The following is a 27,556-nucleotide window of genomic DNA, read 5'->3' as shown; positions in this document are numbered from 1 at the left end:
AATTCCATGAACTTCGTTTACTCCGGAAAACTTGGTTTTGATCGAATTTTTGTATTTTTTTAACCCTACGTTGAATATTAAAAGTAAAAAAGAATAAATTTACTCAATCTTTTGATTAGGAGTAACAACAAAGTACCGACATTTTCTGATACTCAAAAATTTTCTAAAAAAATTGTCTTGGGCAAAGCATAGAACATTTAACATTCTTTTTTTTTGGTCTCAAAATCTTCTGGGGTGAGATCAGCTGGGTCCAGAAGAACGATTTGAAATTTTTCAAAAATCGACCGACCTGATCGTATGGTGATATACTGAACTTTCATATACGTATTTTGTATGGGCTTAAGTCGAAAAAAGTGTATGTATACCAAGGCCTACTTTTTGGAAACTAATTTCTTGAATTTCTTGAAATTTCTCGAATTTCTTAAAATTTCTCGAATTCGAGAAACTTCAAAAAACTCGAGAAATTAGTTTCTTGAAATTTATTGAATTTCTCGAAGTTTCCCAAATTTCTTGAATTTTCTGGAATTTCTTGAAATTTCTTGAATTCGAGAAATTCAAGAAACTTGAGAAATTCAAGAAATATTTCTCGAAATTTCTTGAAATTTCTCGAAGTTTCTTGAATTTCTCAAAGTTTCTTGAATTTCTCGATTTTCTCTAAAAGTTTCTAAAAAGTAGGCCCTGATGTATACCCTGTAGTATTTGTAAGGAAATTCTCATGTACGATTAAAAAATATTTTTTCTGTCATTTTTTTTTCGCTCGGGCAACGACAAATAAGCAGCTCTGGCTTATGTTTTCTATTATCAAAGCAGATTGACTGACATTCAATTAAGGCCCGTTCATTGGGAAATGACAGGACAGTCTCCCGAAAATGTATGTAAAATTTTATCACAAAAATTCACCGAAAAAATTCAAAGAAACTCACCTCTTATGCTTTCCATTGTATTCGGGCATAGTCTCTTTAGGTCGCCAAGGCATATTTGAACACTAAAACACTTTTTACTCGATGCAAAAACAAAAAGTTTTTTTTTGTTTTGTCGCGACAAAAACACAGAAAATATTTCGACACAACTGTGACACTCCGCTACTATAAGTACTAGAATGAATGTTTGCTGTGTTCACTTCGGCGATAAAATATTTTCATTCAAAGAAGTGTCGGACATATTATAAAAATCATGAAACAGTTGACAAAGGGTAGCGTATACATTTAATAATGCTCATCGACCATTTTTTAAAGCTTTACTAGAGCTCAGCGGACATTCTCTCAACGATGGGAGAGTATTTATTAAAAATTTAGCCTCTCGTAAGACTGCGCTGAGCGTGAATAAATGTTCGTTCCTCTTTAGTAAGCTAAGAAGACTTCGCGAAGTCTAATTATGCCACCTCTTTGAATAAAAATATCGGCTGAGGTCGAATAATTCTCCGCTGAGCTTTAACAAACCTCCGCTGAGCTCTAATAATTCTCCGCTAGGCTTCAGGAAGTGTCCGTTAGCCCTAAGCAAGTTGCAGGAAGGCTTAATGGAGTGAATCGGACACTCAGCGGAGATCTGCCAAAGCTAAGTGGAGTCTTATTAAATCAAAGCAACAATTATTAGGTATCCGCTGATGCTTATTGAGTGTTCGCTTAGCTTCATTGCCTTACTACAACGTGCTAAGGTCTGACGGACTCTTACTGAAGCCTAGCGGAAAATTGTTAGAGCTCATTAGAGGTTTGTTAAAGCTCAGCGGAGAATTATTCGACCTCAGCCGATATTTTTGTTCGAAGAGGTGGCATAATTAGACTCAGCGAAAACTTGTTAGCTTACTAAAGAAGGGGGAGAGGTTACAATTTTAATAAATGTCTACCATCGTCGAAGTGTCGGACACTTTTTTGAATGAAAATATTTTACCGTCGAAGTGAACACAGCAAACATTCATTCTAGTACTTATAATAGCGGAGTGTCACAGTTGTGTCGAAATATTTTCTGTGTTTTATCGCGACAAAACAAAAAACAAAATTTTGTTTTTGCATCGAGTAAAAAGTGTTTTAGTGTTTAAATATGCCTTGGGCACATAAAGAGACGGTGCACGAATACAATGGAAAGCATCATGGGTGAGTTTCTTTGAATTTTTTCGGTGAATTTTTGTGATAAAATTTTCCATACATTTTCGGGAAACTTTCCTGTCATTTCCCAATGACGGGCCTTAATGTTGAAACAAATGAAGTATCAAATACCAGACAATATTTCAAGTAAATTAACAGGAGTCATACCGATTGATGCGCTTGTCGTTGGTTGTAAAAATATGTTGATACTTCTATCAGGCGATAGCGAACTATATAATCAAGATCGAGATATAATCAAATTATGAGGTTGAGTTTATTATCGAAAAGATTTGCTAGGAGAAATATCAATGACTTCTCCGGCAAGAACAACCTTTTCACCTTTTGCCACCGTAATTTTTTTTCTTCTCTATTGTGTGCGACCTGCTAAAAAAAAAACTGCCGGCGCCGAATTGTTACATTATTAAATTGAAACAAATTGTGATTCGGTGTACGAGAAAATGTTGCTGTTGTTGTTGTAAAATTGTATACAATGTTACCACAATGAATTATAATCAGATGCCATTCATGTGAACGTATCGTACGAAGTAATGGCTGTTGAAGCAGTTTTTCATGATCAAGAGATATTGTTAATTTAAGCATTTAACCAACCAATTAAATAAGCTCATAAACATTTCTATTTATAATTGAATAAATGTTTATTTTCAATTACATAATAAATAATGTCCCACACACATATTGTGTATACCCAGGGCATACCATTATAGTTCCTAACACACAATAACAGAAATAATATTCAAAGTAATAAGCGCACTCTAAATGTATGTAAACATGCAAACTGCTGAAAAACATAAAAAAAACAACTCAGATAAAAACAGAACTTTACAAAAAGTAAACGACTAAACTAAACAGCGACAAGCCCACATTTTAGTGCTTTGGAATATTTATTTTTTGGTTTTGTTTGCTCTACATCACTGATAAACTGAATCGTTACTCATTTCATCGAATCAAAATTAATTTTCTTCGATTGATAGCAGAGCCAAAAAACGAATTTTCGCCTGGTCGTAATATCCAATTGATAATTTCAATTTAATTTGTTGGTTAAATGAAATAAATGTTCAGTCATCGTCATGCCACAATGTGCTACTCGAATGCTAAAATTCAAAAAGTCGGCAGAATAATGAGAATACAAACGAAATGTCGGTGCTGAGCTAAACGTTTTCTTTTTCGACCGTACACGCTTTGTGTTTACATTTAAAGAAATTGATTGATTATGTGAAATATTTAAGCGGTCACCTGTAGCAGAGCTCTGGTACATAATTTCTGCATTTTTGAAAAAAGAATTTTATTTTTAGCGATAAGGTGGAGCCGTGACGAAGTGAGAGAGATGACTCCGATTGTACTAAAATATCAGAAATTTTTTATTGATTTTTTTTCCCCCATTTCATAGGGTTTATTTTACCATTTAAATTTTATAAGTTACAATCGTTTGTCACATAATTAAATATAAAAAATTTCATTTAAACTGTCTGATTTTGGAAGGGTGCCTAAAATACATTCGTAATTTCCTCTTTGAATATCAAGAGATAATCTTTGTATGATCAATTTGCGACCAATTTTTAGCCCCGTACGAAGTACTGGGGGCTTATAAGATTAATATGCCGTTTGTAACACGTCGAATTGGAAGCAGACAGTAAGGGCAAAGCATTTGGTTATGTTCATAGATGACGAATCCGCAATAAAAAAAAATGTCCGTCCGTCCGTCCGTCTGTGACCCCTCTAACTTGAGCAAATCACAACCTTTTTTCAAAATTCTTTTTTTCCCCGATTGGTATCGACAAAAGTAAGGTCAAGTTCGAAAATGGGCATGGTAGGATCGGCCCTTCCAGAGCTAGGGCCCTATAGGTGTTTTTCAGTCTTTCGACGATCTCTACCGAAATACGCACGCAATAGCTGCTTGTGATATATCAAATGAAAGGTATTGACGAGTAGAACAAAGTTGCTGAACATTGTTTTTGTGTATGATGCAACGCGAGCTTGTTGGGAGGGCTCAAAGGTCGTTACTCGGCCCTAAGTGTTTTTTCCACATAAATCGAGTAAATCTCATCCGATTTTGCCAGATTTAGTTTTTTATGGAAGGTAATTGAATACCGAAAATAACGTGGCGAAAAAAGTTTCAAATTTGGGCCCTTGGACTAAGGCCGCTACTCGGCCCTAAGTGTTTTTTGCACATAAATCGAGTAAATCTCATCCGATTGTGCTAGATTTTGTTTTATTTGAGAGATAATTGAATGCCGAATAGAATGATGGCAAAAAAAGTTTCAAATTTGGGCCCTTGGACTAAGGCCGCTACTCGGCCCTAAGTGTTTTTTGCACATAAATCGAGTAAATCTCAACCGATTTTGCTAGTTTTTGTTACATTTGAGAGGTAATTGAATACCCAATGGAAAGTTGGCAAAAAATTTTGGGTTTCTAAAATAATATCGTAAATTGTTGGTTTTATTTGAGAGGTACTTCGTACGGGCTTTCGTAATTGCGCTATGCGCAATTTTAAAAATGAACACTTTCAGTAAATTTGACAATGCCCAACTTGACTTGCATTTTGGTAACAGACGCATTAGAGGGTTGTAGACGTATTAGGGTTCCGGGCTTATTAGGGCTACGGACGTATTATGATTGCGGACGAAATAGGATTACGGGTTGTACGGGGCTAAGTCGCAGCAAACGCTCCGACTGTTCTGATGCCTTGTTTGGATGAGTTTTATTGTTTCCGATGCCCATGGACCGATTGTTTCTACAGCGAAAGCAACGAAATGGTAGTTGTGTTTAATTTCTTCGTATAGTTTATGTTTTTTCCTTGCTGCATTTTCTGATGCTTGTCCGGGTTTATTGTTTACACGAAGATAACTTTTTGCCAATGTGTCGACGCATGTGACGTCCCAGACAAGAGCACGACCTTTGTACCATGGAATATTCGTAACGCCATCTACACGTTTTCCATCTTTCCGAAACATACCAGGCGGTTCCAACCGTGAACTCGTGTTGATGGATGAGAGGCCTTGATGTAAGGTTCTGTTCATCACCAAATGACGCGAATATTTTCCCTTGTTTTTCTTGCAACTTAAACCATGACGCCCCTTTGAATCGACTGGCTCGCCACATAAATAGCAATCATGTGGACGGCAAATGTCTGCACCGAGTCTGAGACCAACGCACGTTCTTAAAGTATCATTTATTTATTTTATTTTTATTTTATTCAGTTTAACGACCAAACTAACAGGCCGGAGCCTAATAACAAGCTAGTCATTGTTGAGAAGTGTTCCTAGATTTGGATTCGGTGTTGCAGTCAACCATGCACCAGAGAATTTATTTTGCAGTGATTCGAAACGAAATGTCTCAATTTTTGAATCAAACACTAACTCTTTAGAAACTCTCCGAATGTTGATTTCATCCCAGTTTTTCTGTTTATTTGGATCAGTCGGCAGTGAGTCATTCAGGCCATTCCACAGAAGCAGACCTTCGTCCAAATACGGCATCTCTGAATTGAAGGCCTGAATATCGGTTAAAGTAGACAACAATTCTTTGACACTGCTTGCAGACGACAGGAAAGCTGGAAGCGAAATATCCTTTAAACTTCTTATACCGAGTCCACCGAATCGAACGGGTAGAGTAGCTTGTGTCCATTGTTTTTCGTCCAACTGAATGTTCATAATTGAGATTAGGGCGTTCTTTAACTCGATGTCAACGGAGTCAATTATGTTTTCAATACGCCATGCTGGTGTAGTTCTCAAGAAATAAATCAATTTTGGAACGGTAAAACAAGTCTTCAACAGAAATAGTGCGTAGTGTGATTGTAGATCATTTAAACGGCTAACTAGCAATGTGATTTTTTCCAGTTTCTTGACAATGAATCTTTCAAATCCCTCTTCTAATATCGGAGATCCCAACAGTTCTAGATCGTTGGCATCAATAATTCGTATACCGGGAGCTATTTCTTGAAAATTTGATACTACTTCTTCGTCAACATCTCCGCTGCAGAAGAATATCTCACATTTCGAAGGGTTTACTTCTAAACCAATTTTTCGAGCTTTTTCTATCAATTGTTTGAAGTCGTGCAACACGATGTTCGGTTGATCACAGAGAGTTCCGTCGTCAAGATACCAAACGTTTAACTTCGAATTCAAGGATGTAATAATTGGATGTATTGTCAGGCAAAATGACAGTGGCCCAGTCGGATCACCTTGCTGGACTCCCACAGACGAATCGATTAATCTCTCCCCATAGAAGAGATGACTCGGCGAAGAATAACTCTGCCAGAGGAAGTTATACAATTCTGGTGCTTGCTCTTTGATATTCTTCAACATCTCATCACGATTGATACTGTTGAATGCGTTTTTAAAGTCTATTTTTAAAACGATTCTTGTTGAATTTCTAGACTTCTTAACTACGGTTCTTAGAGCGTGTACAGCTGCCTCACAGCCAAATTTGATTCAACGAAATTTTCCCGTTCGCGAAACAATCAATCGAGATACCAATACGATCCAATTTATGGACGATTTTCACGATCAACAGATGGTAACACTATGTTACATATTCTGTGACTCTTGTGACCATCGTCACTGCTTTCTGTGAACATGTATTTTGCCACTTGCTAGTCCAATTTATTCTCAAATATCGACAATGTTGCACACATGACGACCAATTTATCAGTTTCCAATTTCCATTTTCCAACATAAACAGAAAAATCAACAACCAATCTGTATACAAATCAGTCAGACTTTTATTGTTCTACGCTCCTCCATCATTATAATTTGATAGCGAAATGTGTTTCATTATTCGTCGATTGAGAATGGTACTTTGCATACTGATATAACAACTGGTTGACCTTGTCGTTGTTTGCATAATATTCGTTTCAAAGTGAGCCTCTTGAAATGATTACAGATGAAAATATGAAATCACTTTTAGTGCTTCAGAAATGACTAGTCTCACTGGCTGGGACACTCCTTCGATGACGCAGGGTTAAGTAGGTTTTGTTGAACGTTTGTGCATATTTTTTGCATGCTTTGTCGAGGGGGAAACTACGCGGGCAAATACTGGGACAGGTGCTATTTGCTGTTGGCGGCAATAGAAGGAAATGATGGACAAGGAAATAGTGGGAAAGTAGAGGAAAAGTAGAAGGAAATAGTGCGCGAATAGCAAATAGATAATAATAATAATAAGCGTTGCTCTGTTCTGTAGTTTCTGCATACGATCGAATGATGACTCGTTGCTCAGATAAAGAATCGATGCACAATAGTCGAAGTGAGGTGCAATTACAGATTTGTAAATGCATATTCTTGCACCTATGGTCAGATTCCTAGCCAATCTTGCCAGCACTCCAACTTTCTTTGCCACTTTCTTGCACACGTAATCTACGTGGGATTTGAAACTTAATTTTTCGTCAAGTACCTAGGCTTGAATTCACGTTCAATTCCCAACACTTCTCCGTCCATCCATATAGAGTTTAACGGTGTAGTCATAGATGAGTTTCCGAGCACCATAACTTTCGTCTTACTCACGTTTAGCTTTAACTTATTTAGCTTCAACCACTGGTTAACCCTCTCGAGCTCGCTGTTCATATCATTTCGCATTGCATCAATGTCATTCCCGTGCAGAGAAATTAAGGTGTCGTCAGCAAATAAGTTTATGAAAGCACTGCGCAGTTGGCTTGGCATATCATTCACATATAGCACGAACAAAATGGCGCCCAGTACGGATCCTTGAGGAACTCCCAGGTTATTTGCCATTCGGTCTGATGTGTATCCATTCACTTTAGTCTGTTGACTTCTTCCCTCCAGATAACCGGCGAACCAATTAATCACACTTTCAGAGCAACCCAGTATTCTCAACTTCTCCGGTAACCTTTTCCGGTCGATTGTCTCGAACGCTCTTCTCAAATCAAGGAATACCGCCAGAATTATTTCGCCTCTTTCACCATTTTCTTTCCACTTCGCCAATACGAGGTTAAGCGCAGTCTCGCAAGAGTGATGCATTCTATAGCCTGACTGGTACCAAGATAACAGGTCATTTTCTATGATGTATTCGACCAGCTGATTCTTAACTACAGTTTCGACCAATTTTTCTAGTGTAGGCAACATGTTCACTGGACGGAATTCTTCAGCTCGTTTTGGTCTGACGGTTTTCGGGACAGGCACTACAGTTGTGATTTTCCAATCATCCAGCATTGATTCATGCAAAGACTGATTAGCTATCTCCTTCACGGTCTTTCTAATTATCGGCAACGCATCCAGCAGTACTCCGGACTGACCATTTTCGTATCACTCTTGTTCTTCATCTCCTCAAGCACTGTTTCAGGTAGTCTGCATCCACATGCATAAAATCGAACGTGGATTGACGTTGTATCATAGGCTCATCCAACAATTCACTTGGGCCTATTGATCGGTTAATTTCCAGTACACTATTCACGTAGAATTTATTCAACCCGTTGGCTAATTCCACTTTGGACAAGATTTGCTCGCAAAGTTTCCCCCTCGTTTTTATACTACGTGTAGCTTCCACATAAAAAGCTTTCAAGCTTCAGTCCATCACTACCACCTATTTTCTATGAACGGATGCAGTAATGTCACAGAAATTCAACAAATTATCTTTCTCTTATGCAAACTAAATCACAGACAATCTTGCAAAGGAGAAACTAATAATCATAAATCATCAAATTCAATTTTATAAAGAAAATATTGTCGGGTGTGTGTATGCGAAACACATACTGTACTGTGCACTCTAGAACTATGTCGTACAGATCCGTTTTTGTGTTGAACACACGCGTAAATTGAAAATATTAAATTTTATAAGTCGAGCAACATTGAGGTGCTAGCTTTGCAATAATAATGCCGCTCATGTTTGATAGTTTATTTATACGGTTTCTGTGTGACCAGAAAACGTATATACTACAGCACACAGCTGGCACTCAAATTGCAGTAAATGTACTATATACAACTGGATCTCAGTTGTCTTTACCTATCACACTTAATGAAAATTGCCAAATGAAAATGGCAAACACATGTAGCCAATTATTCGCTTGTCGACGTATATATATACCACTCTATGAATATCAAGGTGGATTTTGTGTGCGGTGTATATGAAGGTAAATATTTTATTCAATTTGTATTTTGACGAGTCCGTTGTGTGTGTGTGTGTCTGTGTGACGAATGTATGCACAAAGGTGGAAAAGTTTTGTTTAGAAATAGAATTGAGTTTATCTAATTTACCTTTCGGATTGGTATTGATCGGATTAAAAGTTTATGTAAGTTGACAGGGAGTTGTTCGGCATGTGCTGGAGAATAAAGTATTTCGAACCATTGTTTCGCGGACAGTTTGGGAAACCAGCGGTCTCCGATTTTAATGAGTGATAGCTCGTTGGATTCGTCTTTCAATTCTAGGAAACACGTGTCTTTCACTTTTTCTTTAAAAAAAATTGTTTTCTTTGAAAAGCGCTCAAAAGTGAAGACATGTCAGAGGGTACCGAAAACAGTTTTTCGGCAATAACTCAAGAAGAAATTATTTTAAATTGTTGTAATGTTGTACGATTGTCGGCCTTGAAAAGACCTACAGGTGGAGTATACGCACCGCTTGGTGCTAGTTGATCCACTAGAGTTATGACTAGAAATATAGTGAATGTTCGGAGAGTCCGCCTTTTCTGCAGCTTCGATGTACCACGAAGCTGAGTATGGGGTGTTGTAGCTGGCCTCACCCACTATCGTTGCACATATAAATGAATCCAGTACTTTTGGGCTGCAAGCCTACAGAAGTCTTGAAAAAAAAGTTGGTGTCAAAATGTAGATTTTTTCCTTCTGTCTGAGGGCCCAACTGCCAGAACAGCGTCTGGAACGGTTCTACGTGAGTAATTTTGTATCGTCTACTATTCCCTTACCGTATACGCTTCACTTTGACTCGAATATAGGTCGTTACAACATATCCAGTGTTAGTAATTCTTGTGAAAAATTATTAAATTTTTCTCGGAGGATTTTAGTCAAATAAAGTGTTAGCGTATAGCAAATGACCTCAGGAGTCCGGAACAGTAATTAGTTTTTCAATTGGACCAATATTTGCTACGCGACAGGAGTTTGGAAAAACGATACGATCAAGTGGGAGCAAACGGTTTTCCAAACTCCTGTCACGTAGCAAATATTGGTCCAATTGAAAAACTAATTACTGTTCCGTAGTCCTGAGGTCATTTGCTATACGCTAACACTTTATTTGACTAAAATCCTCGGAGAAAACTTTAATGATTTTTCTCTTGATATTACTAATAGTGGATCTGATATATTCGCGACATAGCGAAGCGTTTTTCTATTGATAAGGTGAAAGAATAGTAGACAATAAAAAATGATTGCCGTAGTACCGTTCCAGATGCTCTGCTGGCAGTTGGGCCCTCAGAAAGAGGTACCTGTAGGTCTTTTCAAGGCCGACAATCGTACAACATTACAACCATTTAAAATAATTTTTTCTTGAGTTATTGCCGAAAAACTGTTTTCGGTACCCTCTGGCATGTCTTCACTTTTGAGCGCTTTTCACAGAAAACAAATTTTTTTAAGAAAAAGTGAAAGATACGTGTTTCCTAGAATTGAAAGACGAATCCAACGAGCTATCACTCATTAAAATCGGAGACTGCTTGTTTTCCAATCACCTGAAGATTTGGCGATATCACTCTTAAGGACTTAAAGACATATTTAGAGGCAAGTTGACATTGGCTTAGTTGTTTGAATCGAAACACCCGCTTGGTATCAAATAACAACCAGACATCCGAGATGGTTTTCATTATATTTTGCGGTCTATTAGCACAGTCACATGAAAACTAAACACCGCTCACAATAGCAGGACAAATTTTTTGAAAAAAAATGAAACCTTGGATCGGTTCTTGTCGGTACGACTTCAAATAATAGTATCAATATTGACACAGCAAATATTTCCATATTAATTTTGTTGGAATTTATAATTCTGTTGTGATCTTTGTACAAAGTAATGCTTGCCATGCAGCCCGACGCTATTATGCGGCGCTTAGACTTCTGTATTTTTATTCTCTATTGCGTCAGTGCATGACAAATTGTAAGCAATCATTACAATAATTGCATACAGATTAAATGTTGTTTAATTAAACAATATAATTATAGTCCGCAGTCGCCACAGCAATGGCAAGTTCCGTAATATTGTAATTTTCCGAAAACGATTTTAATCTTTCCGGGGATTATAATTTGTTTTACATGCTACATGCGCCGAAAACGGAACTTTTCATGTTTAAAGCACTATTTTCGACACCCTCAGCATGTAAAATCCATTATATAAATCGGGGTAAAAATTATAAGTCTCGTTTTCGTGTGTTTAGTGACCTCGGCTACGTCTCGGCTTAACAACAACATTCACACGAAAACTCATATTTTTATCACTAATCATGTAAAATGTTATTAGATTACAGTCCAGTGCTATTTGAATTGTCATTTTGTTCGACAAGTTGTTTATGAAAATCATTACGAAGAGGAACACTAACAAGTTCGACTTCTACCAACCTGTTGAACAAGCTGCTTTCAGATCTGGTTTCAGCACAAATGGGCCATTTGCAGGTGATGAGAACGCTTATTGAGAAGTGTCGTGAATACAACATCGACATAGTCTTGCTATTCATAGACTTCAACAGAGACGCCGACTGTTTGGGAGTAGTGGTGCTCATACAACAAGCGAATCTGGGAGTAGTGGTGCTCTTTCAAGTAAAACTGGAAAGATGTAGTGGTGCTCATCATTCGAGTAGTGGTGCCCGAGCCTCGCTTGTCCTTAGAAGTCGGCGCCCTGGACTTCAAAAAAGCTTTCGATTCAGTGGAAACACGGTCGATATTGGACGCAGTAGACGAATGTAGAGTAGACTCAAGGTACTCCAACACAATACGATATGTGTACAAAAATGCTACTTCATGTATAAAACTTCATAAGAGCACTGAGAAATTCAGAATCGGCCGAGGTGTAAGGCAGGGTGACACCATTTCACCGAAATTATTCACGGCGATTCTGCAGAGTGTTTTTAGGAAGTTAAACTGGAGTAAAATGGCAATAAAGATAAATGGAGAGTACCTGAGCAATCTCCGCTTCGCTGATGACATTGTACCGATAGCAGCGAATCTAGGTCAGGCTCAGCTTATGCTACAACAGTTAAGTGAAGAGGCAAGCAAAGTTGGCCTCAAGATGAACTTATCGAAAACGAAAGTTATGACCAACATCGGGGACGATAGAGAAATCAAAATTGGTGACACTGTCATTGAACGAGTCGACAGCTATGTATATCTGGGACATAAACTGAAGTTAGGTCTGGACAACCAAACTGCAGAAATAAGACGTAGGATTGGTCCTGCATGGGCAGCGTTCGGAAAACTCAGACTAATTTTCAAAAGCAAAATGAATAATAGTCTGAAACGCAAAGTTTTCGACACTTGTGTCCTTCCAGTGCTCACTTATGGAGCGGAAACGTTAACTTTAACGAAAGCATCCGAAGATAAATTGAGAGTGACACAAAGAGCCATGGAACGGAGTATGCTAGGAATAACACTCAGAATGACAGAATGACGAATCAATGGATTCGACAACAAACCAGGGTCGTTGATGTCATGGAAAGAATAGCATCTCTGAAATGGAGCTGGGCGGGACATATTGCACGAAGGACAGACGAGCGTTGGACCAAAAAGATCATGAACTGGCGACCATATAAAAGACGAGCCATAGGTAGACCACCAGAGAGATGGACAAACGGAATTAAGAATATTGCAGGTACAAACTGGCAGCAAATGGCAATGGATCGTCCGAAATGGAAAGAAGTTGGAGAGGCCTACATCCAGCAGTGGATAGAAACAGGCTGAAAAAGAAGAAGAAGAAGAAGAAGAAGAACCCGAGGAATATGAACACACGAAAAACTGTCGCTTGATTTATATCCAGAATAATCATGGAAAATCTTGGAAATTTCTTGAAAAGTTTGAAACGATGAACATGTCATGACGTTGTACGACATAAGTAACGTTATTTGTACTCATTTGCAGTGCTGGTGATTGCCGTCATAACAGAATTTTATGTTAGTACAATCGTTACTCGTAAAACTCGCCAGCAATAACCAGCACTGCAAATGAGGTATCAGTGGAAAGCTTAGACAGTGTATGTTACGACTAGCATGTTCGGTTCACATTAAGGGTCATCAGTACCAGCCCAGACCTGTCTATAGTTCACACAGATTTTGAAAATTTTTCTTGCAAATTTTTGCAAACTTATATCAATGAATCTAATCAAACTAGGCATGACACGAAAGTGCTTGAACTCAGCTTTCCAACGAGCCCATTCTCACCCGGAACGATCATTTATAGCGGCCAAAAAATTAGGTTAGAAAACACCCTTTTTCGACCTTCGGACACCTACCACCTTGCAATCAGGTGTGACTCGAGACTGTGTGAGGCCTGTTTCGAGAAGAATCACACAATTGTCATCCCGTTTGTTGCATACAAACAATGGAAAACGCAGAACAAGTGACGACTGTTGTTTTCCGTTTACCTAGGGTCGAAAGTGGCTGATTACAACCCTTTCGTGTGAATTTTGTTGATCGAGGCTAAGCCGATATCCATGCACAAACGAAAACAAGACTCGGCTATTTTATGCTTGCGATCAGAAAATACATTGTTGGGGTCAACAACACAGTTTCTATGCATTTTCGTAGTTTAGCTTGGAAACTTGTTGCTTTCATGTTTCTTTCCAAGAAGAAATATCAAAGACTGATATGTTCTATCACATGCCTAAGGTCTGGACGGTCAAGTGTCTACTAAGGCCGTAAACACACTGTCAATTTTGAATTGCTGAAACTGACAATTATGCTGCGTTTTCCATTGTAAACCGATATTCACCACAAGCTTATCAATGGAAAACGCTACAAAAGTGTCAGTTTCAGCAATTGAAAATTGACAGTGTACTTTCGGCCTAAGCGTTCTGTTGCAGGAAATCCGTAATTCGAAAAGATCGAATGCAATTATTCGCATCGCAACCAATCGAACCAGTCAAAACAATTTATAATTTTGTGAATTCAACGAGAAAATTACTCGGAACATATCGAAGGTGAAGTTTGTGAATGGCGTTTGCTATTAACATATCTGGATTTAAGTTGGATACTGCAGCCCGCTGCAATGCATTTATAACACATTTTAATAGTCAAAACAAGTCATGCTGAAAGTATAAATTATTGTGCACTGCTCTGACGTCATAATTCTATTTAGATTTTAATTACGACGTTACACAGCCCGAGATGTTGTGTTACAATAAAGAATTAATTTCAGTGAAAATGCAATCGTCCATTATTCAGCTAATTCCAATTTAACGACATTTTGACAACTTTTCCGCAATAAAACGAGAGGTGGATTACACATAAAACATGTTGAACGTAGAAAAGCTATGCGAACGAAAATTGGACAAACAGAAACGATGAGCTTTTGAGTCGCTTATTTACCGCTTGCCATTTTCGGTGACACAAAATAAATATGCAAAAGAGTAGTGGATGGCATATCGGATTTTGAATGAAATCCTCTTTCGCATTTAGACGCTTTGTGGTGAAAATTGTAGATTTTCCGCATCGAAAACTTTTCTTCTAATTTAATGCTTCTGATTATATCAATTCTTTGAATTTCGTCTGTTGTCAATTTTCGTTGTCGTGAACTATCAATACACGAAACAAAGGAAGTCATTCCACCGAAATCGACAATTCAAATCTAAAAAAAAGAAGAATTTCCTCGGTGCAGACGACAATGACAAAATCGAAAAAGGAAAATAACTTTCACTCCTCGCCAATGCACATTTTACGTCGTGTACGGTGTGTGCAAGTGTGTGGGTGCGCAATGTATCAATATCTACAATATATCGAACCAGCGTTGCATTTTAAATAATTCAGATGGTGCGGCGTTTTTTCACATAAATTCTTGATAGAGACATGCAGGTCTGGTGTTTGCATTTAATTTAGTTGACAAAAACCAAATATTGTACAAAGGAATGTTACAGTTTGGATTGAATGAACAGTAGGAAATTTCACAAACGGCAAGCATATCTTAACACTTCTATTGATCTCAGAATTCACAACAGAATGATGCAAAATCTTTTACTTCTTTCGTTTTAGCCAGCATTTTGCAAATTTTTCGTCGATTGAGATAACCTTCAGAAAAAGGGTTTTGATTCTTTGCGATCATTAAAATATTTCTTCTCCATAGAAAATTACAAGAATTGAAAGCCAGTTGGATTGAATGATGTCAAAACAAACGAGGAAAAATATCAGTAATCAGCTGATCATCTGCTATCGATAGGAATGACAAAAATAATCAATGACACACGATTAATACGGTCTTTTAATGGTAAAATAAGCGGTTAAACAAACGAAGTAAAAGATTTTGAATCAAACACAAAGCGATACCTTTAGCAACGGAAGTAGCGGATTCAATGATTTAATAATTGTCAGCATTTTCGGTGTTTTCTAATAATACGATGGAGTACAGGGTTTATGAGTTCCGGTCGCGTCTCAATGCAAAACGAATCCAATATCAGTTGAACTTCGATGACAAGGTTAAAATTTATACTTGCCCTTCCTTAGTTCAGGCAATTAATGGCTTAACTGGCAATTAACTTAGAAAAAACCTACAGTGACCAGTCAGATTAGTATCGATCTTCTTGCCACAGTCGTACCCTTTCAGATCAAACCGAAAGTGGTAATTTAAATGGACCTACAGTGACCATTAATGGTCAGATTAGTATCGGATTCGATTTCATTTTTTAGCCCCGTACGAAGTACAAAGGGGCTTATAGGATTACGATGCCGTGTGTAATTGATGGAATTCGAAGCAGACGGTAAGGGCAAAGTGTTTGCCTATGTTCATAGATGACGAATCTGCAATAAAAATTTTGTCTGTCCGTCACGTCGATATCTTGAGTAAATCAAATCCGATTTCAAATTTTTTTTTTCCCTGAAAGATAGTCAAAATAGTGAGGCTAAGTTCGAAGATGGGCATATTCGGGTCGGCCCTTCGTGAGTTAGGGCCACCTAAGTGATTTAAGGTCTTTTGGTGATATTTATGGCAAAATAAACGATGGAAATGTAAATGACACGGCAAATGATAGGTATTGTCAATACCAATCCAGGAAAAAAAAGTTTTTTAAAATCGGGTGAGTGGACCGTGAGTTAGGGCCTTAGAAGTGAAATGCTACTAGGGCCCTATGTGTATTTTACATCGAACTCGAGTAAATTTCATTCGTTTTTCGTAATTTTTGTGTCATTTGGAAGGTAATCAAAGGCCGAATAGAATGTTGTTGAAAAAAAATTAAATTTGGGTCCTTGGACTAAGGCCACTACTAGGGCCCTATGTGTATTTTACATATAACTCGAGCAAATTTCATCCGTTTTTCGTAATTTTTGTTTCATTTGGGAGGTAATCAAAGGCCGAATAGAATTTAGTTGAAAAAAATTTTAAATTTGGGTCCTCGGACTGAGGCCGATACTAGGCCCTTCAAAAAAATAAAATTTTAGGGTTATTTGAAATTTTTGTTTCATTTGAAAGGAACGTCGTACGGGGCTTCGTAATTGCGCTATGCGCAATTTGTAAGATGTACACATTACATAATAATTTTACTTTAACTACTTTAACCGGCGCATATGCTTACGGTCAAAGTAGGGTGACAGACGCACTAGGGTCACGTACGCAATAGACATACGGGTTTGTACGGGGCTCAGTCGCAGCAAACGCTCCGACTGTTCTGATGGCTCGTTCAGTTTCAGTTACCCTTTCTTGACACAACATATAGCGGTGACGTCACGTTCTCAACTAGATGGACTGGGAATGAGAACCTTAAAACAATGAAACGATTGTCCTAATGCAACTTAAACAACAATAAAGGGAAAAATGAACTTACACCAACCGTTGAAGTTGGACACATTACTGACCACTCACCTCAAAATACTTAGCAAGAAATTCATGTCTTTGGTTGTTTTTCGTAAATTCCAACAGTTCCAAACTGTACAAATTACGTCAGTTGTCTCAGTCTACGATACTAACTTACGGAAGGCGCGAGCCTAAGAGAAGCTGAGGGTTGCATGAATAGTGCTAAGTATTTTGAGGTGGGTGTATCATCAATTAAACTGCAGTTTCTTCACTAGTGACGCGACAGAGACCTAAGGCAAAATACAAAGTTCCAAACAATTCCGGGCGCGCAGTGAGTAAAATTTTCTTCTGTTTTTTCGCGGTATAACGAAGCTTCAGGAAGTATGTAAGCTAAGTCGGCTCCTTTATACTCTATTTTCGTCACAGAAAGCATAAATTCATCTTCAAGACGAAGTTTCTTTACGATGTTTGACTTTGCCTCATTCCCTACCAATGATTTTTGACGGTTTTTCGCCATCTTATTTTCATTGCTCCACACAAGTTATCCCTTCATTTAATTAGTGAAACGAAGGTGCTAAGCAATTATATCACTTGAACTCTGTCATAGATCATACACAAAGTAAATGTGTGTACATAACACCATCATGTAATTTATACAGTCGACAGCTGACATTAGAAAAAAAAAAGACACGAAGACGAGAAACAAATAAATAAATTAATTAAAATTTGTCGTAATGATGAAAGAAAGTTTAGAGACCTCTTTTGCCATCGTATAATGTTTAACGAGTTTCATTTCAGTATACACAGTCGTAATCATACAAACAAAATAGCATCGAAAGGAACAAGTACCACACCAACTTGGCCAAATAGCAAACAATTTTAAAATGCGCCGAACAAGTTTTCTTGGGTTGTACAATCTCCCAATTCAGACGAGAACAGAGACAACATTTTATTTTCGAAACATTTAACCAGCAACAAAACGTCTAATGACAAGACAATGATTGAAAATTAATTACAATCAGAGATATTTAACAAACGTTTCATTAATCGTCTTGACATTGAACGGGTCATTTTTGAATAAATTGGTTTGGTTTGCCCAATTCTGTGTTTTTTTGTCGATTGTTTTCGTCTTTTGGTTCATTGTAACAATTATACACGGACGATCGAACGATACAACACCGAAATTTGTTTTTGTTATGAATATTCAACTAGAAAATGTATATAATTTTGTCCGACAGAATGACAAAAAAAAGTGTGTCAGCAAACACAATGGGATGGGTGACACGAAAGCTGTTATGAATGTTTGGTTATTAAGGTAAAAAAGAATAAATAAATTGAATGAATGGGTGACAAAAACATTCGTTTTGAGGTTGAAAATGTTCTCTCTCTCTCTCTCTCTCTCTCTCTCTCTCTGTTTTGTGTATTTTTTTCAAATGGTAATTGTACAATCAATCATCTATCGAATGTGTGCCCTATTTCCGTAAAGAATTATTATTCTGGACGGTTATTGGGACATTGGATTGGTAGTTTGATTCCACACTTTTCATTGTTTTTGATAGAAAACTCTTGATGCCAAAAGTCTCGTAACTCTTCCATTAAGTAAATGTGTGAGAGGGATTCCAGTGGACTTTTTTTTATGTGCCTAGAAAGGTATTCGACCCTAGAAGCCAAAACCACTTTCAAAAAAATTCTTCGAAGTTTGTGTGGCTGGTGAAAGATGATCAAAAACTGAAAATTTGCAATTTTCTTACAAAAATTTCTCCAGTTACACGAGTCGCACAGGGTCGAGTGGGGTGTCATTAGAAAGGTAATCACATGCACTATTGAGCCGAATAGGGAGTTATTGGGTTTAAAATTCATCGACACTGAAATATGTGCAGAAACTGAAGGCTCCCACTGTTCTTACTGAAATTTCTCGAGGTACACGAAACGTACATGATCGTGTGGGGTATCATTTGAAAAGTAATTTAATGTGCTTTTGGGCCAAATAGGGTCTTATGAAGTTTGGATGCATCTACGATGAAGTATGTACCCCTAAACATTTCAACTTCTATTTCATCGTAGATGCATCCAAACCAAATAAAACCCTACTCGGAAATTAAAACATCTAGCACTTTGCACTCGATGTCATAAACAACAACTATCAGAGACTACATTGCGCGAAACTTTTTTTTTCGAAATTTTATTGAAAGTCAGATCAATACCCTCTTTAGCAAGCAAACTTGGGCGATTAGAGTGGTAAAACCTACTCTATACGGCTGACATAAATAATGTTTCACTTTTAAAAATGAATTAAATGCAGAATGAGCGGCGATGTCCTTTTTAATGTCGAAAATATTATGTCCTGCAGCTTCAAAATTGGCCGAGATATTGAACTTCGAAATATTGATGTTTGTATGAAAATAAGCAAAATTTCGTTTTTCAGATAACTGAAATCGCCTACGTTAGTTAGTTCCTATGGAAAGATCCAGCAACTCCTAAACGTTTCTACAGATTTTCCTGAAATTTTGGTTATAGGCTAATATTGGCCCAAAAATAAGAATGGAATTTTTAAAAGTTGGAAAAACCCATATCTTAAGAGCTGGAGCTCCCCAAAGTCTCCATACAAATGTGTGTGTGTGTTGTATATTTTGTTTCATGATATGGATGGTAATGTGGTGAATGGTGTGTTGTTTTGGGATGTATTTCTTGTTGGGAATTGTTGGGATCATTAAGTATTAACTTCTACTAGGTCGGTTCCTAAATTTTGGGATGACAGATGATTCCTATGGCACTACCTAACTTCCAGCGGATTTTTTGATGGATTTGGGTTATATTCGACATTAGCGAGTTGTTCCAAGGTTGGTTCCTAAATTTTGGGATGACAGGTGATTCCTCTGGCACTAACTAACTTCCATCAGATTTTTCGATGGATTTGGGTTATTTTCGATATAAGTGAGGTGTACCAAGATTGGTTCCTAAATTTTGGGATGACAGATGATTCCTCTGGCACTACCTAACTTCCATCGGATTTTTTGATGGATTTGGGTTATATTCGACATTAGCAAGTTGTTCCAAGGTTGGTTCCTAAATTTTAGGATGACTGATGATTCCTCTGGCACTTCCTAACTTCCATCGGATTTTTGATGGATTTGGGTTATTTTCGACATGAGTGAGGTTTTCCAAGGTTAGTTCCTAAATTTTGGGATGACAGATAATTCCTCTGGCACTTCCTAACTTCCATCGGATTTTTCGATGGATTTGGGTTATATTCGACATTAGCGAGTTGTTCCAAGGTTGGTTCCTAAATTTTGGGATGACTGATGATTCCTCTGGCATTACCTAATTTCCATCGGATTTTTTGATGGATTTGGGTTATATTCGACATTAGCAAGTTGTTCCAAGGTTGGTTCCTAAATTTTAGGATGACTGATGATTCCTCTGGCACTACCTAACTTCCATCGGATTTTTTGATGGATTTGGGTTATATTCGACATTAGCAAGTTGTTCCAAGATTGGTTCCTAAATTTTAGGATGACTGATGATTCCTCTGGCACTTCCTAACTTCCATCGGATTTTTGATGGATTTGGGTTATTTTCGACATGAGTGAGGTTTTCCAAGGTTAGTTCCTAAATTTTGGGATGACAGATAATTCCTCTGGCACTTCCTAACTTCCATCGGATTTTTCGATGGATTTGGGTTATATTCGACATTAGCGAGTTGTTCCAAGGTTGGTTCCTAAATTTTGGGATGACTGATGATTCCTCTGGCATTACCTAATTTCCATCGGATTTTTTGATGGATTTGGGTTATATTCGACATTAGCAAGTTGTTCCAAGGTTGGTTCCTAAATTTTAGGATGACTGATGATTCCTCTGGCACTACCTAACTTCCATCGGATTTTTTGATGGATTTGGGTTATATTCGACATTAGCAAGTTGTTCCAAGGTTGGTTCCTAAATTTTAGGATGACTGATGATTCCTCTGGCACTTCCTAACTTCCATCGGATTTTTGATGGATTTGGGTTATATTCGACATTAGCAAGTTGTTCCAAGGTTGGTTCCTAAATTTTAGGATGACTGATGATTCCTCTGGCACTTCCTAACTTCCATCGGATTTTTGATGGATTTGGGTTATTTTCGACATGAGTGAGGTTTTCCAAGGTTGGTTCCTAAATTTTGGGATAACAGATGATTCCTCTGGCATTACCTAATTTCCATCGGATTTTTCGATGAATATGGGTTATTTTCGATATAAGTGAGATGTACCAAGATTGGTTTCTAGATTTTGGGATTCAGACTAATTTCTCTAGAATTTTTTAATTTCCATAAGGTTTTTCGATGTTGTCGAAATGACATACTTACAAAAGTGTTGACATCAGTCAAAAAACCCTTAAAGGGTATATGTGACGCAAGTACTTTATCTTACTTACAAAATAACTGATATCGCTGAGGGTGACGCTTTGTGCGTCGTACGCAAAAGTTTAATCAACAAAAAATTGACTAAAAAAATTTGTGAAAGAAAATTTTACAACAAGAAATTTGCGTCACAAGTGGCAGATGTTGAGGAACGTATTGTTAGGAAAATGGTTAAAAAATGTACTGAAAGCAAAACAACCAACAATCAATTTGGATTACAAGCGACAAACAATACAACAATTTATCAAGTACTGAAAGAATTTAAACGAAAGAAAACCGAATCATCTGTCACTTGTGACGCAAATTTCTTGTTGTAAAATTTTCTATCACAAATTTTTTGAGTCAATTTTTTGTTGATTAAACTTTTGCGTACGACGTACAAAGCGTCACCCTCAGCGATATCAATTATTTTGTAAGTAAGATAAAGGACCTGCGTCTCATTTACCCTTTGAGGGTTTTTTGCCTGATCTAAAATTGTGAAGATTCAGAAAAAGGTCAAGAGAACAAAAAAGTTGCAGATTTTTTTACCGAAAGAAAAACTCCGAGGGGGAGTCCAAATTTCCGATAGTAAAGGATTCTGAGTTGAAAATAGAAAGATTTATTTTGGATGAAAATGTCTCGTAAAATAAAGAAGCAAGGCTGAAGTTAGCCAATGAACCTCGACAAAAGCAACCGAGGAAAATATTCGAAAAAATCGGAATGAAGCGATTCCGTTAAAAAACTAATTCCACAAACCAAATGAACTAACAAAAAATTAGAAACAATGATGAAATGTCGCATCTATGCCTCGACATAATTCTCTACATTTTCAGCTTGGCCAGTCCAATTTTCAGACTTTTGATTACCAATAAACTTCCATGAAACCGTAAAAATTAACTGTCAGATTAAGTCCCATGCTTCGTGATGATTCTCTTTTGGAATGTTGCGTATTGAAAGTAGCTCGGGGAATGGGGAATAAATATTAAAAACTAAATTGTCATTTAGCTGTTGGCGCAGAGTGAAACTCTCTTATTGCTCTTTCCCCGATTTTTAAAGTTTATTCCGTTCAAAATGGATTATGTAGTGTAGCACTACAGCCATCCCAAACGAGAGAAAAAAGAAACAACAATTCGCATTCTTTCGTATTGTTGAAATTCTTTTTTATTTAGACTACATTCTCCATTCTCACCAGCAGCGACTAATATTACAATACACAAATAACCTGAATACACAAAAGGCATTTCATTAAAAAATCACACACAAAAACGAAGCAAAACAAAAACTTTAATTTTGTTTCACATTTTATTGGTGGTGCTGTATAGCGGTTTTTGATTATGCTGTATATATACCACGATGTCGTCGGTTATGTACATAATGTACCTTGTTATGTAAACAGTGAGATGTTTCAGATATTGTTCAGATTATTATTGACGGTACCATAAAATCAACAGCACAATAAACGTTTGCCCAATAAAATTGTGGGACAAGAGAGAGAGAGAGAGAGAGAGAGAGAGAGAGAGAGAGAGAGAGAGAGAGAGAGAGAGAGATGAGATCCAAAATGTGTGATCTCAAGGCTCTTATGTTTGAATGCCTCACTCACAATCCAACAAACGTATTGACTAATTGACAAACAATTTTGAATTGAAAGAATAGGTTGAACACACAAAACACCTTTACGGCTATTATATGCACCCGTACGAACAGTAGTTTGAATTTCGAGTCTGAGACTCCATATGTCTAATGTTTGGGTCCTACGGTGTTACCAAATTCAGATGGCTTGTTAGGATGACTGGCGGGACGAAAATGAGTGGAATGGGACCGAACTACCGTAATTCAATTAAAAATCTAGAAAAAATCCTAGACAGCGAAAAATGTCCAAGAATGTGCAAACCGAACGAATTTTTCGTTTCAATTTACCAATTTTCTTGAATGGGCTACAAACGCAGACACAAATACATTAGCGCCAGTGTAAACACGCAAAACCGGGTCTGAGAAAACAACCGTAGTCGAATGGTTTCGCGGGTCACATTTCTATGCATAAAAGTGCTCGATGTGTTTATATGAATGATTTTCACATTAAGATGAGGAGAGGCTGAATTTATCATCATCGGTGTGTTTGATGTTGTGTTAAGCGAACAATATTTATAGTGTGTGTGTGTGTGTGTGTGTGTGCTTGTCTGAGTGTGTGTATAAATATGTGAAACTTTAAACGTTGGAAATGGAAAACAGGTTCTCGTACAAAATATTTACGAGAAACGAGGAAAAAAAACACACACAACACTTGGTATGCATGCAATACACACGCCTTTCCGAAACACACTTGGTATGCTATCCAGAACGAAATTCAAACTATCCAGAAACACATCAAGAGTAATAAATAAAATCAAGAATTTGAGCGTAGATTCCTAGGGAACAATATGCCCAATACTCATGTCATGTCATCATCTCATATAATACATAAATGTTAAGGTCATTCATAATCTCAGCGCGATTACATATTAAATACATTAACAGTCAAACATTGAACATTAAACAATGAAATATCAAGAAAAGTTCTTTTTACTTTAAATGTAACATTAGACCCCTCATTCTCTCACTGAAAATCAGTGACTCTCTCGGCTAATGCTGAAACAACGCAAACATTAGAGACTCGGAGGTTGGTTTTTTTTTGTGTGTTCTGTTGTGTGGGCGGATAGTATTATTTTTGATATTTCTATTTTTAGCCTGCACACCATCGAGTGTCTTTCCTATTTTTCCTATTCGTACGGATCTAAAATACATGAGAAACCCGACAAAATAACGTTAGGGGAGCAGACACAACATAATTTTCCTTGCTTTCAGATAAATATAAAACACACCGAACAGGTGCAGCCGTGAATACCAGAAGCGTATTCAACAAAATTGACATACACAAGGAATGAAAACACACAAAATTTACGATATTAAAATCGAGCTGAACGCTTTTCTCGCGAAACGATTCAGTCCCATCAAACCGAATGTTTTGCTTCATTCGATAAATCGTTATTATTTTTGTCAGCGCAATAAGGAAACTTTATTTTTATTTTTTTTTTCGGATTATTTACCTTTATCGGGGCAAACATTCAATTGTTCGTCATCGGGCGAAACACTTGTAATGATTGATGTTGCGTCCATAACATTTGTTGACGCTGAGATGATGTAAAATAATTATTATCCACAAGGCTCGTACACCACATAAACCTTTTGCTTTAATCCACCACAAAAACAATCCAATTAGTCGACACACCGTATTCCTTTCGGTGAATATTTGTTGTTGGTTTTAAAAATTTCAATTTTGTGATCACATCACAATATCAAACAAAATTTTTTTTTTTAGTTGGAACATTGCACATGAACAATTTCATGATAAACACACAGTTCACAAAAAACGTAAATAATTTTCTTGGTGCTGCCGGACTGATTTTAATTCTCAAACTCGCGAGCTAAGCGCCCCAGCAAACTTTCTGTCGTGGAATTGAATGTTATTTTCACACAATAAGTAAAACATCAAAAAAATAGAGCATCAATGACGATTGAATTACGAATGAAATTAAAAGTTTAGTTGTCACTCACTCGTCCATATTTCGTAGAATAAAAATGAACGAAGAGACGAATGTGCACTCGTGTGTGTCGTGCCTAAAACTCGAACTCGAAAAATGAATGAAAACAACAAGTTCGTTTGCGTTCAATTTTGAAAATGAGCGGGTCGGCTTCTTGTGAACGAAACCTTGAAACCTTCTGAAAGAACAGGTTAGGACGGTTAGAACACAAAATTGGAACGGTGCAGTGGACGTTTTCCATGTACAATTTGTAGTACAAGCGGTCTCTTCTAAATCGATGTTGGAGATACTAAGTTACTGTGTCTTCTATTAGTTACACGACAGAGAGTAAAGTAAACCAGGCAGTAGCGGTTCATTTTTGAAACGTCAAATAAGGGACCTAATACACTGTATGAGAATAAACTCAAATGAACATTGACATAAATTGAAAAATTTTATTCACAAAAAAATTGGGCTACTGCTAGATTGTTCAGGTCAAATCAAGCGCTCCTGCTTGGTTTACTTTACTCTGCCGTGATTTGTTATCGACTCAAAGCTCTTTCAAACTTAAACTTCGATACGCGCTCGTCAAATTGACACGCATAGACTGCAATTAAAAACTACAACCATAGCACTGTAGCTCCAAGCATGGACACTCAAATGTGAGATGTCACATTTTGAGTCTATTTTACGCATACATTCAAAATTGCTTCTGTTGTGTATGTGTTGTAACTCACGCAAAGAAAACATACTTACTGTCTGCACGAAAGTCACGCAGACTCTGATTTCAGGTGAACCCAAATTTCATCTATTTTGAGGCTAGAGTGCTATACTTCAACCTAAAAGAGAAAAAAAGGTGGAAACGTAAGTTGGATCGAAGCGAGAATGAGCCTGTTATTGAGCATATTTCATCTTGATTTTTTATTAGATACCAACGCACCACGCATAAACGCATCGTGATTAGATACCATTGTCGGATAGTTCTACTCGACTCACACCTGAGCAAAGTTCAGTGTTAGCATATTTTCAAGTTAAAAACTTGTCATTTCATTGTCCAGTGGAGTGCAAATGCTGGTACACAAAGAAATTGAAAATAGATTAAGATTGGCTCGTTCGGTATGTGATTTTTATGTAGATGGAAGCATGGGGTTTCGGTGGGTTAATTAATTTCTCTACGTTGCCCACATTGCAATGTCAAATGTCAAACATATGTCCAAGGTCTTTGATTTGTTGAATACACAAATTCGGATCACAAGTGACCATCCGGACTTTTTTTTCGTCAGAGTTATTAGCGTCAGCCCAAAAGGGCGATGGAAATGCAGATCATATTGGACTTGGTCAGCAATACAAATTTTACAGTGTACTTCTTAGAAAGGGTGTTTTTGGCACCTAGCATGACAGTATAATTACGTATGTCAAACAGAGTAACTTCTACTCTAATTGTATGACCTTGAAACAGTGTAAAAATGTGAAATTACACCGTATCCACTGTCGAATGTTTGGTTTTGTCGCCGATGACTAATAGAATTTGAAGATTTTGTGGACTATCTAGAATCACTACCACATTTCCTTTGCTACTGCTAAGATTAATGCTTTGGTTGAGCTGAGTTGACCGTGAAAATGCCTTTCAAAACAGAAGATTTATATCTTCCTACGAGAGGTTTAAAACAATATGGACCAGGTCCTCGATTCTCATGCGTTCGTTACTCCTAATATTCGTAACTTGACAGTTGCGTGTATAAAATCCCATAAGAACTGTCAAGTTACGAATTCTTAAAGTTACAAACATATATGAGAATTGATGTCCCAGGGCGCCAATTCTCGTGAATTTAAGAATTAGTAACTTGACAGTAGGGCGTATCGAATTTTGAGAATTTTAAGGGTCGCGATAGCCTGTGTGCGGAAAACGTAGATCATTGAAAACTAAGTCCAGGCATATGGTTGATGGATCCGAAGGAGCCCGGGAAGAAGTCCCACCGGACGACTTTAACTTTCAAATGGTCATAACTCGGAAAGTTGAGAGTATTTCTGAAAACAATGTTCTAGCAGGATGTAGAGCGTTAAAAACTCTACAAAACTGCCAAAGAAACCGATGGTCCAAAAGGTGTGTCTGTCAAGGTTTTCTAACATCGAAAGTTCGACATTTTCGTTTTTGACTTTTATTTCCTGAGAGACAAATTATTAAGTTTAGCTTTTGGCATGAGGTTGTAGAGGAGGTCGAGTACTACCAGTACACTAGGCATTGCCCCGGTCGGCGATCCATCCGAAACCACATTTTCAACATTTTTGAATGAACTTTTTAAGTGTACCCACGTCGCCCACGAAGCCAGTGCAGACATTGTAACCGGTGTTGCTGAGTCGAGGTAACCTTACTGGCCGTAAGTGCACATAATATTCCATAACAGTAGCTGAACTCTTTTACAAAATATTTGGGATCTCGATGTAGCACATTATATTGACACGGTATACCACGAAGTTCAACCTTTTGTAAAAATATCGAAAAATGTGTATTTGCAACGAAATCGACTTCTTACTACTGTTCGTGGGTCAAATAACTAATTAAAACGATTATTTGTTGTTTTTCTCACAAATTTCAATTTATCAGATTTTGTAGTACAAAATGTGCTACACCGAATTCTTAAATATTTTGTAAAA

General features: G+C 37.3%; 1 protein-coding gene across 1 annotated transcript in view; it reads right to left on the bottom strand.

Annotated features, from left to right (window-relative positions):
- LOC119082711 (phosphatase Herzog) overlaps positions 1-24,994 on the bottom strand; it is a 61,290-nt gene extending 36,296 nt beyond the window's left edge. The window contains exon 1 of the mRNA XM_037192287.1: positions 24,428-24,994. Within this exon, the coding sequence (XP_037048182.1) occupies positions 24,428-24,497 (70 nt within the window). The 5' untranslated portion in view covers positions 24,498-24,994. The remainder of the gene's footprint in view (positions 1-24,427) is intronic.
- Positions 24,995-27,556: the final 2,562 nt, after the last annotated feature.

The sequence above is a fragment of the Bradysia coprophila genome, unplaced genomic scaffold, assembly GCF_014529535.1.
Source record: "Bradysia coprophila strain Holo2 unplaced genomic scaffold, BU_Bcop_v1 contig_476, whole genome shotgun sequence".
In the NCBI taxonomy this organism is placed as follows: Eukaryota; Metazoa; Arthropoda; class Insecta; order Diptera; family Sciaridae; genus Bradysia; species Bradysia coprophila.
The sequence above is the reverse complement of the archived record's forward strand: the minus strand, read 5'-3'. Positions and strand labels throughout refer to the sequence as shown.